Source organism: Typopeltis vanoorti, chromosome 11, assembly GCF_054136105.1.
Source record: "Typopeltis vanoorti isolate ZY-2024b chromosome 11, IOZ_Tvanoo_1.0, whole genome shotgun sequence".
Taxonomy (NCBI): domain Eukaryota; kingdom Metazoa; phylum Arthropoda; class Arachnida; order Uropygi; family Thelyphonidae; genus Typopeltis; species Typopeltis vanoorti.
The window spans coordinates 37,843,589-37,859,760 of record NC_143559.1 but is presented as its reverse complement, the minus strand read 5'-3'; the positions used below and the strand labels follow the sequence as shown (position 1 = coordinate 37,859,760).

At 34.6% G+C, this 16,172-nt stretch overlaps 1 protein-coding gene across 1 annotated transcript in view; it reads left to right on the top strand.

The window, feature by feature from the left end:
- LOC150101447 (serine/threonine-protein kinase D1-like) overlaps window positions 1-16,172 on the top strand; it is a 384,746-nt gene that overhangs the window by 50,667 nt on the left and 317,907 nt on the right. Inside the window, exons 3-4 of the mRNA XM_090400796.1 lie at window positions 9,008-9,146; window positions 13,396-13,527. Coding sequence (XP_090256922.1) covers window positions 9,008-9,146; window positions 13,396-13,527 — 271 coding nt within the window. The remainder of the gene's footprint in view (window positions 1-9,007; window positions 9,147-13,395; window positions 13,528-16,172) is intronic.

Below are 16,172 nucleotides of genomic sequence, written 5' to 3'. Positions count from 1 at the left end.
TGACGTCACTAGTGCAGGAAAGCACCTAGGGTAGCCACTGAAAATGATTGACAGGGACAGGAGGGTGTTAAAATGGGTGGCATGCAAAAACAGGCTACAATTGGCACAGACCAACTGTGATGAGTTCCAGAGCACCAGTAACACTATGGTGAGCAGCAGTAGTACTGTACAAAAAAAAAACTCCATTTACTGGGTTTCCATGGAAGAGTAGCAGCACACAAGCTGAAGATCACAACAATGAACAAGGTTGCTCGTCTGGCCTGGTACAAAGAACATGTGAACTGGACAATTGACCAGTGGAAAATGGTACTCTGGAGCTCTGAATCAAGGTTCACCTGTTTACAGCCTGATGGCAGGGTGTGGCGGCAGCCTGGCGAATGCTCGTTACCACAGTGTGTTGTATCCATCCGCAGTAAAGTTTGGTGAAGGAGTAATGGTGTGGAGTACATTCATCTGTTTTGGAGTAAGACCACTGGTCATTGTCTGTGGTTCCATGAAGGCAGCTCAGTACCTTGATATTCTGGATAATCAGGTGCTGCCTATGATGTGGAGTTTTTATGGAACAGACCCATGTTACCATCAAGACGACAATGCCCCATACGACAAAGCTGCAGCTGTTATGGAATGGTATGAAGACTTTTGCAAAACTGAAGGAAGCCATCAAATCTCCAGGTGCCCATAAAATCTATCAAAAAGCAGGTCATTCCTTACTACTTAATCAGTGACGAGTTTCTAAGCATGAATTAGCAACAAACAATTTAAATATTACAGAACTAGAAACAGACTTGTCAAATACGTTAAATCAAGAATTGCTACAATTAATTATAACTGTCTAAAAGAATTCAGGAAAAAAGCTTTTGATAAAAGCAATAGTGCTCTACATATTAAATACCTTAATCTATTAAATCGATCAAAAAAGATCATTAACAGATTACCAATGGAAAAATGGGTAGTCAATTTATCTAACCGTCCACTAACAAAAGATGAATTAAATGTTCTAGCAAGAGGCCATAAATTTGCGATTTCACCAAAATGTTTCCCATATTTAGACTTCATACATAATATAGAAAGAAACATCAACCATCTCTCCAGTATTGAAGCTAACAACAAGCTTTAGCTACTTCGATTTGAAGTAGCTAAAGTGATCTACAATGCCAAACCTTCAGAATTAAATATCCCACCATCAGAATTGAAAGCTATTATTTCCTTAAAACGTAATAAAAACATAATCATTACCAGAGCTGATAAAGGAAATACCACTGTGGTTCTCGATACAAACTCATATGACCGAAAAATGAATTTACTTCTTCGAGATCGTAATACTTATGCCAAATTGGATTATGATCCTACAAAACATCAACTCAGAAAATTAAATAAGCTACTTAATGAAATTCCTCCTTAGATGAAGAAACAATCAAAAAAACTTAAGACATACCATGCAAGACCTCCTAGAATTTATGGCTTACCTAAGCTACACAAAACTAATGTTCCACTTAGACCTGTCGTAGACTGTATCAGCAGTCCAACTTACAAGTTATCAAGATTCTTATCTAACCTTCTCTGCCCTCACATAGGCCACTCAGTCTCTTCAATCAAAAATTCTGCTGAGGTTTCACACAAAAATTAAAGACATGACATTCAACTATCAAAAACTGACTTGTTAATCAGCTTCGACATTGTCTCCCTCTTCACAAACATTCCCCATAAAGAAACAATAGAATTATTAACTCAAAAATTTCCGTCTGATATAGTTGAATTGTTTAAGTTTGTTATTGCATCAGGTTACTTCACCTGGAAAGGTCAAATTTACAAGCAAGAAGAAGGAACAGCAATGGGATCTCCTTTATCACCAAACCTAGCAAACTTGTTTCTAGAACACCTTGAAGAAAAAATATTCACTTTTGAACCCAAACCAAAAATTTGGTTAAGATGTGTCGACAACGTATTTGCAGTCTGGGATCATCCCGAACATGAATTACAACTGTTTCTAGATAAAATTAACCTTCTTCTTCATCGCATCAACTATACGTTAGAAAAATAATCTCCACAGGGTATCTCCTTTTTGGATTTACACATCCAAAGAAAAGAAGACGGTTCCATCGCCACGTCTGTCTTTCGCAAGCCTACATTCTCAGGTCGCTACATTCACAATTCTTCCGCTCATCATCTATCTCAGAAATCTGGCATTATTAAATCACTAATTTCCAGAGCACACAAATTCTGCTCCTCTGAAGAATCTTTAAACCAGGAATTAGAAGTAATCAAAAATACAGCCATCCTAAATGGATATAATCCGAAAACAACTCAAAAAATCATCAGTCACTTCTCCACACATCAAACCAGACAGGAAGAAGTCCATAGGATTCCCATACCTTACGTCAAAGGCATCTCCAAACGTCTTTCTAAAATTATGAAGAAATACAATTTTGCCACTACTTACAAACCTATCAACCAAATTTACAACTTGTTACCTTCTCCTAAGGACAAATTCTCACCTGTGATGTTGCCTGGCATTTATGAAATTCCATGCTCATGCAAATTGTCTTACTTTGGACAGACAGGTAGGTCTGTTCAGAAATGCATCTCGGAACATCAAGACCACATTCATCTTTTTAAACCGCAGAAATTTGGCCTCTCTCAACACGGAATTGAAAATCCAAACCATAGGATCCATTGGGAAAAGTCTGAACTTTTACATAGATCTTTATATAAACATGAATGTTTATACAAAGAAAGTTCTGAAGCCCTACTACACAGACCAAACTTAAACCACAACAATGTTCTTACTATTCCAAAAGTTTGGGAAATTGTCATACAAAATTCTGTTAAATTATTATTATTATTATTATTTTTTTTTGAGATTCTATTGTAATCTTGTGCCCTAACTGTATGTTATTCCTATTATTGTTTTAAACTACTGTACTGATGATGTCCTAAGATACTTAGGATGAAATATTTACAATTAAATAATTTTCTCTGTGGTTAATACGTGTTTCTTTTAATTAATTTTAATGGTTGAGATATTTTACATGCAAGTTTTTGCTTGCTCATGCTTAGATAAAATGTGGAAGAAAATAGAAATAATTTCTTGCTAAGTATAATTTACATATGTTGTGTTACATATCATGTTGTACCATCATTTTTATTTTGGTATATAGGAAGATAGGAAGTTAGTAATAATGTAATTTTTTTCATGTAGTACTATCATATCCTGTATACCCCTTTAGGGTACATGGCAGGAATTTGATGATGATGATTGTTACATATCTGAAAAACATTTCTTGGTTTGAACAAGATTGTAATGTATTATAGTTTATACATTGTGCCATAGAGCATGGGAAGGTGAAAAAGATTTTGATCATGATGTTTTCATTTTCATCAAATGTCTTGAGAAACACTATAAGCACATTAAGAACATAAAATCCCATAGAACTAATAACAGAAAATTATATGTGCATACCTACAACTGTAGGTCATTATTAGGACAAATAAGACTAGAAGAATTATTATTGGAAGCAGAAAAGATAAAATGGGACATCATTGAATTGAGTGAAATTTGGAGACTTGGTGAAAATAGTATTGATCTAAAGAATGGACATCTACTCTATAGTTATGGTGACAGCCCAAGATCCTAGGAAGGAATCGGCTTTCTAGTTAACTGCTCCTTAAATGATTAAATCCAAGAAATAAAATGTCGCAAACAGGATTGCAGAACTCTTCCTTAAAATAAATAGATACTATAAATTGGTTGCTGCTGCTATAGGCAACATATGAAGCTAGAGATTTAGGGGGGGGTAGACAGAGTTAAAATTTAGAGGACATATTGCCATGGTAGCCCATAAGATTGCTTGGCTATTGAAGAACACATTAACAAGTAGAGATAAGGAAGTTATTCCTCTTTATAAGGCCATGATATGCCCATATCTGGATTACTGTGCTCAAGTCTGGTCCTCTGGGTTTCTTTGGGATGAGAAAGAGATGGAGAGGCTTCAGAGGTGAGTGACCAAGATGATGAGTGGCCTGTAGAATGTTCCCTATGAGGATAGATTGAGGGTTTGTGGATTGCAGAAGTTGATTGATATAAGAAAAGAGGGGATGTGATAGAAACATTTAAGTTACTTAAAGGGTTTTATAGGATTGATGCAGGGGAAATGTTTCAGCACTTGGCTAGAGGGACCAGAACAAGGGGTTATCCCCGGAAGTTGAATAAAGGTTTGTTAGTAAGGGTGTAAGGACTAGATTTTTTGCTTGGAGAGTTGTGAATGGGTGGAATGGGTTGCCATAGTCAGTTGGGAGTGCTTTATCTGTTAATGGGTTCGAGGAGAGGTATGATAGATGGTGTAGATAGATTGGTCTCCTGCGATGAGTCTTCAGACTCCATGGAGGTGCCCGTGTAATAATAATAATAATAATAATAAATTAAGAATTATAAAGTTTATGCACCAACCTCAGACCACACTAGGAATAAAGAGATGCATGTTATAAAACACTAGACCAACTAGTAAATAGCAATGATACATTGTTTATAGTCTTGATGGGAGACTTCAATGGTCAAGTAGGTGTAAGAGATGCACATCTAGCAGCAATTGGAAAATATAGTCTGGGCCAGAGGAATGAAAATGGAGAAAGATTTGTAGAATTTGTTGAAAGCAGAGATCTCTATATTATGATTACCCTCTTCAAAAAAAGAAGATAAGTAAATGGACATGGTGAAATCCAAATGGAGAAGTGTTTAATGAAATAGTTTATTTTAACCAACAGAAAATATATTTTCCGAGATGCAGATCATAAATAGTCTCAGTACAGATATTGAAACTATTTATGACCACAGGTTAGTGAGATTAAAAATTATCATTGCCAAAAGATAGGAAAGACAGAAACTGATCTAAAGTTAAAAGACCTTTATCTATTTACTAAATCTGAAAAAAAAAACAAAGTTAAAGAGATAGAAGAAAAGTTTTATAATATTAATATGAATGAAGACTTGGATAAGAACTATCAAATAATAACTGAACACCCTACCAAATAACCAGGGAGATTGGTGCAATCAACCAAAAGTACAAAAGAAAATTGAAGAAACCCTAAACCTTCTCAGAAAGAGAAGAGAAATGAAAAAAGAGATCTAGACATAAGAAGTAGAATAGAATTCTTGGAGCTTATAAGACAATAAGGAAAAGGATCACCCAATAAATTAGAAACTTAGAATAAGGATAATAATAAATTTAGTTTAATCCTTTATCCAAGTGTGAGCAAACAAAGTTTGCGCCTGAAAGTATCTTCAGGACTGGGGTAAGGTGGTACAACACCAGGGCAACTCGTTGCAAAGGTGGAGCAAGCTACCAACAACTCCTGTTTCAGTATCTCCTATAATGAAAAACACATCTCCTTGCGGATATGTCTAATGTTATGCATTAAGGGAAGGGCCACTACCCAGACTAGTTTCGACCTTTATTGAGGTCTCTTCAGTGGGAGCCAGGCCCAAGTTGAGATACCAGGCAGAAGCATTAGCAGGTCATCTCTACCTATAGGAATTGCCAAATGGTGTGCCACCATTTAGAATAAGGAAAATAGGAATTACAATAAAAAAACAGTAAGTCTAAAAGGAGAGAGAAGAGAGTTGTTTAAATCACAAAATAAATTAACCCTTAAATATGAAATCATCATAAGAAGAACAGAATCCTTCTTTGCCAAATTATATTATGATTCCCAAGACTTAAACCAAAATGAAAACAGAAATGTAATACCGAAAAAGAGAGCCAAAAGGCTTCACTTCGGCAATGCAAAATTATTCAAATTAAGTGGATATTGAATCCAACATTATTTCATAGCCGAATATAGAAACTACAAGAGTTTCATGCTGAATATAGAGACTATATTAGTTTCGGCGGATACAAGCGTATGCCAGCCTTTCATGACAGGGCAACTCGTAGTAAAGGTGGAGCAAGATCCGATCACTGTCCTTAGTATTTTCCCATAATGTAAAGCACATCTCCTAGGAGATGAATGATGTTATAAATTATGGGGGAAGGTCACTACTACCCAGACTGGTTTCGACCTTTTTTGAGGTCTCGTCAGTAGGAGCTAGACCAAGAATACTCAGGATGAAGTGTGTAACCTGATTATTTATTATTTGTTTTACTTTGGGTTATTTCTGGTTTTATTTTTTCATAAGTGCTAAATAAATACAAGAATTAAAACAATGGCTGAAATTCAGTGGCACAGAAAAGCTCAAGATGGAATTAAATGGAGGATTTTGAGGCAGGCCTTCTAACAATGGGAGGTATACTTAGAAAAGTCTGATGATGTCTTTGTTTTTGGCAAACAAGTGCCAACAGGGTTTAAAGGTGGCATTAATTGTATTTCTGTAGAGAAACAGAATACTACAGAAATACAACCTGCATGCCATCTTTAAGCCTATTGCAAAATTAAAGAAATTATTCAACTGATCCAAGGATCAACTTACTCCTCTGGCCCACCCTGGAGTATACTGTATTCATTACACCTGTAATTTGCGTAATGTTGGTGAAACAGGATGCACAATTCCTATTCGAAAAAAGGAACATAAATGGAGGCCTGTGAAATTCTTATCAGCCACCCTAATCTTTACAGTAATGGGGGTCTAAAAATCCCAAAATATGGATGGCACATATTCTACCCACTTAACCTTTTGGTCTAAGAGTTAATTGTAATTAGGAATATAAGTAATCTAGAATCTTAACTCTAATATGACACTCATGTTAAATTATGGATTAGGCAACCGCTTTTGCTGTATTAAAACTATCTGTATGAGTTTGTTCTCTGATGATGTTATAAATAGAATATAGCTTTGATGTAGTTTTTTTTTCCACTAAAGGTCAGGCCAGTAGAATAACTGTTGATCAAATCATTGTCTCTTTAGTATACTATTTGAAATATAATATATCTTGTCTTTGTATATATGTGTATATATTCCAGATGAAGATGAGCGTAATATGAAGTTGAAACATTGGGACATTAAAGTAATTATTCATAACACGATTAGTCACCATAATTTTAATGAAATAAATGATGGAGAGGAGTCCTCACCATCCTTGAGCAATATATTCACCACATTAATGGCTCTGTGCCAAATGTACTGCACAGACAAAAGAACAAAACTAAGCACTAATTGACCTTGAAGTTCCAATCTTGCATCATCATTATGGCCATAATTAAGAAAATTGCTTAGTACTATATTAAAATGCTATGTTTTATAGTATGCATTTTTACATTTAATTTAATGATTTGGCATTTTGAATTTTAACAGTGATTTGTTTGACAAGAGCCTTTGACAGTCTTAAGGAACAAACTGTGGGCCATACTCAAGAATCTAAACATTACAAATCAGCTGCTTGCTACAATAACTAACATGTATAAATACAACCAAATAGTTGTATGAATCAATGAAAAAGTTACAGGATGGAAATCAATAAACAGAGTGGTCCATCAAGGATACCCAATGTCATTTTTATTTATTATCTATATAGATGAAATAGTAAAGAAATGGAAGAAAAATACCCTTCTGTCCCTTTAATATCCTTTTGTTTGCAGATGAAACTCCAAAGATCAGTATACTCATTAAACATAATGGCTAAAAAATTTGAAATGCAAATATCAACAGACAGAATAAAAATCATGGCTTTTATAGGATCATTTCCAGTCAGAAGTAAAATCATGATTAAAAATAAAATTTTATAACTAATTAACTCTTTTAAATACCTTGGATGTGCTATATCACACACAAAAAGAATCTGACATTGATATCAACATTTCAAACTTACTAAAGATAACAGGAATGATCAATATTTTCAAACCTAACCAATTTCAAAAGCATACAAGAATAATAGTTTATAAACTTTTGGCAAGACCTTCTCCACTGCATGGAAGTGAATTATGGACCATGAAAACTGCAGAAGAAAAAAGAATAGAAACTAGAGAAATGAAATTCTTGCGAAGGACATCCGGCTGTACTTTCAGGGACAAAATAAAAAAGAAGCATAGAAATATGTAAAGAGCTAAAAATAGACTCAGCATTGGACAAAGTATGTGAATACTAAAAGAAGTGGATTGAGGCATATCAAATGAGTGGACAGTTCAAGACTGATAAATAAATAAATACTCTGATACCACCCAGTTGGAGGAGGATATAGAAGTCCAGAACGACCAAGAAAAAGATGGAACGAGACTGGAACAGGCCACTGGGCCTAAATCCCTGAAAGTATGATGATGAACAGATGTATATATGTATATGTGAATAAATTTATATTCTGGCTCATGTTATATTTCCATCTGAAGTTTGACTTTTTATCAGTAGATTTGACCTCACTTATATTTTTTACAGCATCTCTTCAGGAAATTCTTTGCTATTCTACTGGTCTAATCTAACTCTGGAATATTGGCTAATTGTGACTGTTCTACTCTTTTATGTTCTGTTGTCAACATTTTTTGCATTTACTAATTTTTATTATGAAAGAGTAATTTATGCTGCTGGAAAAGATTTAAGCTGTATTATGCCTTGGCATAAAATTTTTATTGGTACAGTACATACATTGAAAACTGCGTATAACTTCAAAATGCTCACATTAATTTCAGTTATCTGAAGTTGCTCATAAATATAGGTGTAATTTTTTTATAACTCTCATACATGTATACTCTGTTTTTCCTAGTTGGTCATATTTAAGCCAGTGTTTTTTTTTGGACAACGTATGCGAATACTAAAAGAAGTGGATTGAGCATATCAAATGAGTGGACAGTTCAAGACTGTTAAATATATAAATACTCTGATACCACCCAGTTGGAGGAGAATATAGAAGTCTAGAAAATGATACAAAACTATACAAAATCATCATACAAAATGATGATTTTGTATAGTTTTGTTACTGTTGTTATATATCATGTAATATAATTTGATTCTTAATTTATTTTTTAGCTCCCATACTATCTCATGATGCACTGAAATTTGATTCAATTATTTATTAATTTTTTTTAGTTCCCAGAACATGGTTTAACACGACTTAATGAACGATTAATCCTGTTCCGGCATGAGTACAACTCTGAAAATAAACTTTTGCCAATCAATGCAGCATCTGATGTGGCAGAAGGTACCTTGGTGGAGGTTATACTCTCAGGTAAGGGAATAATACAACTGCAAACATTGAGACAAATGCTAAAGCAAAAAAGATGATCATTTGATTTATCATATTTAATGTCATCAAATCCGATGCAGAAGATTTTTTTGTCTTATTTTACATTGCTGTCTTGTCTTGCCTCTATTTTGGGAGATATGACAGCCTTGCCTTTGATGAACAATTTGGCAAATTATAGTAGCCTGTTTCTGAATGGAAGGAATCTACTGAAAATGTTTCAACTAACTAGAAAAGCAATAATGAACAGTTTTTAATTTTATGTACTACTTTTGGTTATATGGTTGCTGGCCTAGTTGGCCGAATGGTTAGTATATTTGCTCTCCAACCAACAGGCTGCTGATTCAAATCACATTGTGGGCATGTATGTTTGCAATTGTCTTTAGTTGGGAGATGAATTTCATTGACTTTTGTGAGACCACCACCTGCTTATTGGAAACTTGAATGGTTTGAAAAAAAGTTCCATATTTGGTCTCTAGATTTCTGAATTATGTAAAAAAGGAAATAAAATACACACATATATAAACTGAATAAAAACAGGAAAAAAAAAAAAAATTTATAGTCCTTCCACAGTAGTAATGTACTATATTCTTCATTGGTGGAAGTACTATATGACTTCATTGGTGGAAGTCATCACATTAAAAAAATGATGGTACCACTTTTCGGTCACACAGACAGTGCATGAATTTTTAATTCTTATAGTGTTAGACATTTACAAGCATTTTTATGCATTTGTAAACATGTTAAATCTTGAACATGACTAATACTAGATTTGCATTAGAATTTGCAATATTGCCTTATTTAGGATATAAACATTACATTATATAAGTAGTAGAAAATATTTTGATATTTACAGTTGACCATTAACATTTACAAAAAGTTTGATATCAGTTCAAAATAAGTTGGTGTTCATGGAAAGTTCTTTCCTTCCTTCCCTGAAAGTTATGCTCATCACAAGATTTGTTGCATAATTATAAATACCGAAAATCCAAAACTAAAATTATTGTGAACTGAGACAACCAAACCAAACCAAAATCAAAAACTTGACAAATTCGGCTTGTTCAGATTAATTTGACTAACTTGGAGAAAATTATTGATAGGAATTTATGAATGATGGGACGTTTTCATGTAATACTATCATAATATCCTGTATATTCCTCCACGAATGTACATATCAGGAATTGGATGTAATTTATTTCATTGTTTTCATTAAGTACATATTTTAATGCACTTAATGAAATAGTTAAATATCGTAATCCATCCCTAATTTTATGTTTTATTCCAGAAATATAGAGACAGAAGAGCTGTATGATATGCTGAAAAAGATTACCATTATTTGTAAATCACAGAGCCAAAAGACTTCAAGTGATACCTGTTGAGCTTTTATAAATTATCATAATCCAAACGTCAGTGAATGCAGTCACTTTAAAGCTGAACATCACTATTTACCTGAGTGATGTTATGATGACCTTTGAATAATTGATATTTGGATCTTGTAAATACAATATAAAAGTGCTGCATGTGTTTTATATTTTATTTTTTCTTTTCTTCACTTTTGTTTTTTTGCTTACTGACTGTTATGTATCTTTTGCCAGTGTTGTTAACTCAAAACAACACTGATATACTAGCTATACAAGGTATGTAGCTATTAAATAACAAGACTGCAAAAATGTGGTTTATTATTACAATTATACAACTTAATTGTTATCCCCTTCAACATACTCCCCTCTTCTATCTATACATCATTGCATATGAATTTTCCATTATTTAAGCAGTGCTTGAACAAAGTCATTAGGTGTTATCTGCCGTTTTCTTGTTTACCTCATCCACTGCAAGTCTGGCTGACAGTGGAGCCAGACTTGCAGGAAAAGATCATCATATGTGATGAGATGTTGATTTTCTAGTACGATCCAGAAACAGAGAGACAATTGATACACTGGAAAACTCCCAAATCACCGAGAATGAAAAAAGCAAGAATGAGCAAATCAAAACTGAAGGCAATGCTGATCTCTTTTTTATATCAATTGCATGATAATGGTTGAATGAGTACCAGAGAATCAGACAGTTAACCAACATTATTACCCTGAGGTTCTGGCCAAGCTGAGAGAACGAGTGAGGAAGAAGAGACCTGATCTGTGGAAGAACAATGCTTGGATTTTCCATCAGGACAACGCTCCAGCCTGCAGTGCACTGCCTGTAAAGCAGTATCTGGCTGATAAGAAGATCCCAGTGTTGGACCATCACCTTACTCGCTCGACTTAGTTCCATGCAACTTTTACCTTTTTCCAAAGTTGAAATCCGCATTGAAGGGCACCCATTTTCAGTCGGTGGATGAGGTAAAGGGTAAAACGGCAGTGCTACTGAAGCAGATAACACCTGATGACTTGCAGCACTGCTTCCAACAATGGAAAATTCATATGCAATGGTGTATAGATAGAGGAGGAGAGTATGTTGAAGGGAATAACAATTAAGTTGTACAATTGCATAATAAACCACATTTTTGCAACCAGTCTCGTTATTTAATAGCCACACCTCATATTAGTAGTAGTAGTGGTAGTATACAGGGGGTCCTCGAGTTACGTCGGAGATTCGTTCCTACGGGCTGACGTAATGCGATTTTTGATGCAAGTCGGAATTACCATATCCAAAGTTACTTACCTAACCTAAAACACCCTAAAGTTATACGTATATATCAAAAAACAGAACTAGGCCATAGGAAAATGAAAGGGAAAACATAATTACTGTGTAGTACAGAAAAATTACAAAAATGAAACTGTAATAAAAAAAACAAACATGAAAATGAGAACAATCCTCAAAATGACAAATGAAACTGTACATTCTGTACAGGTGATTAAAAGAAAACAATTCTTTACCTTTTATCCTGTGGTTGGCTTGTACCTATCTCGCCTTCTTCTCATTGGCGATATAGGTACGATTAGGCATACGTTTTCAAAATAGGCCTGTCTCGTCCACATTAAACACTTGTTGAGCACTGTTGCCCCCTCCTCCTTATTATCTCAGCCAACCCCTCAGGAAACTCACCAGCTGCTTTATCATCACCACTAGCAGCTTCACCTTGCACCTTAAGGTTATGTAAATTGCCCCGAGCCTTAAACCTCATAAACCAACCTTTACTAGCATTAAACTCTTCACCTGCACTCATTCCCCCCCCCTTTCACTTTTCAATACCTCGAACAATCTTTTCGCCTTTTTTGAATTAACATGAGGCTAATTGGAATACGGCGTTGATGCTGGTCTTCCAGCCAAAGAACAAGAAGTCTTTCCATCTCAATCATGAGCCTACTACATTTTTTCGTAATCACAGTCGATTTCATGGGCGCCAATCCTTTCACGTGTTCAAGGATGCGCACTTTATCATTGATAATAGTCCCGACTGTGGTACGACTTAAGTTCAACGCACAGCTGATATTTGTTGGCGTTTCTCCCTTTTTTGCCCTTTTAGTAATGTCTAATTTCACTTCTAATGTAATGGCTTTCCTTTTCTTCAACACACTGCCATCGGAAGAGTCTGCCTTACTTTTGGGAGCCATATTGAAGAGTAAAAAGTCACAAAAAAACACAAACACAAAAGTGAGAGAGCGGTTGTAAACAAAGCACGCGGTACCCAAAGAGTGTATGCTGGGACCCAAACGATGCCATCTCTAAACAAATGCTGCATAACGGCGTATTCTTCTGCCGCACTTACAAACAAGTTCGCCTGTCATGTTTGAATTTTACATCACGCTGCTTCAAGTCGAAATTTATTTTTTAAATCATTTATGGGATTACCGCCGTGAAGACGAAGTAGGTCTAGGACCCCTGTATTGGAAATGATTTTTTTTAATATTTTTGCTGATAAATGCCAAATCTTAACCATACTGAATATTCACACACACACTCACACACACAAAATGCAAATACCATGGATGACTTTTGGGGGGTACATTTACATAGAAAAGACATAAAGATTGAAAACATTCTTATTTCTAATTAGGAAATAGTTTTTAGTAGATTGTTTTCACAAATACTGTTACACAAGATCTCCATAATGCTGCCACCCGACTCAGAAGATGCTTCTACATTACACTATTTATGGGTATACATAAATACGTCTACATTACAATATTTATGGGTACAGTATATCATTTAATTATTATAAGTTAATAACATATGATGTGTGTGTGTGTGTTATGTTATTTTTATTATTATTATAATTTTTTTTTTCTATATCCAGCTAATAATCCATCTGAACACATTCAAGTTAGGCCCCATTCACTTATGGTTCATTCTTACAAGTCCCCAACCTTCTGTGATTTCTGTGGAGAAATGCTGTTTGGGTTGATGAAACAAGGCCTAAAATGCGATGGTAAATTGATTTAATTAGTCTGCTTAAATATGTTATTTTTGCTATGTATAAAATTCACTTAATATAACTTCATTTTAATAATTTTCAATTAATATAATATTATAATATGAATTATGTGAGATATTTGGCTAAGTACAATCTTTATAGCAAGAAAGAAATATTCTAAGCCAGGAGGGCTCAAAGTGAACAACTATAGTCGATGTCTGGACTGCCGAAGGATTTTTCAATTAACATAGGTGATTTCAGCGTAAATTCTGTCTATATATACAAAGTGTGAAAATTTAATTCCCAGAATGCCCATGTAGTGTCACCTGTGTGGTGATTTGGTTGGAGTCACATGAATAATTGTGCTTGTACATCTTTTAACTAATGCATACGTAAACCTCAAGCCGATAGAGCCATTTGCTAATTGGCTATTGCAAAAACAATAGAGATCTGTGTGTAAATTTTGACATAAAAATGTGTGATCGAAATTTGGAGCAGCGTGTTAACATCAAATTTTGTGTGAAAATTGGAATTTTCACACAAAATTATGTCAGAGCTGTTGAAAATGGCATATGGTGTGGATGCTCTGAAAAAGTCAAGTATCTTTGAGTGGCTTAAGAGATTCAAAGGTGGGTGAGAAGATGTGAACGACGACCCCAGAAGTGGGCAAGCAAAAACAAAAATGAATGGATGCAAATGTGAACAGAGTGCAAGATTTAGTACTGTGTGACAGATGATTATGTGTGTGATTAATGGCTGACGAATTGCAAATGAATCGAGAAACAGTCGGAGTAATTTTAACTGAAGAATTGGGTATGTGAAAGATTTCTGCAAAGTTTGTGCCTCGGATCTTGACAGATGAACAGAATCAGTGGTGGCAGCTTCAAGTTGCTACTGATCTTTCTGCAAAAAAGCACATGATTACGGGTGACGAAACTGGTGCTTCAAGTATGATCCCAAAAGAAAATGTCAGAGCATGTAGTGGAAAACCCTGAATTCACCACTTCCAAAAAAAGCACGCACATCACTTTTGCAGTTAAAGACCATGCTGGTGTGTTTCTTTGATCACAAGGGGATAGTCCACTATGAATTCATTGAACAGGAACAAACGGTCAACCAACAATGCTATTTGGAACTTCCTCTTTTATGCCATCTACCTTTGTCCTTTGGAACAGCCCACTGCAAGAAGAATTTTCAAACAACTACAACCTGCAACTCTTCAAAGAAAAATGTTAATGAACTTGTATTCAAGTCCTTGCCTGTGTCCTAGATGTGCCATGATGTACTTAAAAGTCCAATGATACCTGTATGGGATCAGTATTTAATAAAAAATAATAATAAATAAATAAAATCATTTCTATCAGGATCTTGGTCCTCCTGCATGTTCTTTTCTTGCCAGTATTGCATAAAACACTTCATTTATTAACTTTTCTCTCTTGTTTTGTTTAAGTGACCATATTACCTGAGATTAGCTACACACACACACACACACACACACACACACACACACACACACACACACACACACACACACACACACACACACACACACACACACAGTCCTGAATGCTAACCATCTTCCTAATATCTTCATTTTTAATGATTCTGCTATTGATGCCATCACCTCTCCTCCTGTAAGTTTCTCATATATGGAAGGGAATCCCTCAATATCTGATATACAATATTTTATTTTTAACAACACTCTGAGGTCCATTAGTTAAAATTTGTTTCAACATTGACTTAAAGTTGTACTTTAGTGTTTTGACTAATTTCTCTGTTATTCAATATAAATTTATTCAGTTGACATCTCACTATATACATGATTTGGTTATTCTGTTATCTATTTCTACACTTAATTTACCATCTTCAAATTATGTCTAAATAGCAGAAATGCTTAACTTCTATAGGTTCGTCATTCAAGATGCAGCTGATGATCTTGGTTTGCTGCCTGTTTTAATATGATTGCCTTATTATTACTGATTTTCATATCAAACCTGTTAAAGCAATTATTCACTTTGGTTAGGGAATTCGGCTGAGTTATACTGGATTTATTTATTAATATAACATCAGTTTCTATTCTGCCTAAACCCAGCTTGTTCTTCTCCAAGTTTATCTTCTTCTCAAGTATGCTTGCATATATCTTACCTGGAACATTTAGTAGGGAAATTCTTCTTTAATTCTAACTTTGTTTTATTTTTTTATAGATGGGTATTGTGAGAGCTTCATGCCATTCAACCAGAATGCAGTCCTTTTAAGTTATGCAGTGCAGGCACTGTAAAATTTTTGTACCTCCTTATTTACTCGTTTTTTGATCAAATTTTGATCAAAAAACGAGTAAATAAGGTGGTACAAAATACGAGTTCAAATACGATTCAAATATCATTTACTCCAGATACTTTCTACATTTCAAGTTTTTGATGGCTTTTTCTACTTCAGATATTGATGTGTACTCCTGATTGCATTCCTTTTGAAGATTTTCTTCTACGGTTCTTACCAAATATTTTCTACAGCCATTCTATCACTTGTCTTTCAAATTAATCACTCCAGACCTCTGAAATATCTTCATTTTTAATGTCACCTTTGATTCCTTTTACAGTACTCTTGCCACCATCTCTAAGCTTTTTCTAGCCTCCAGAACATTCTGCCACCTTTGTATCATC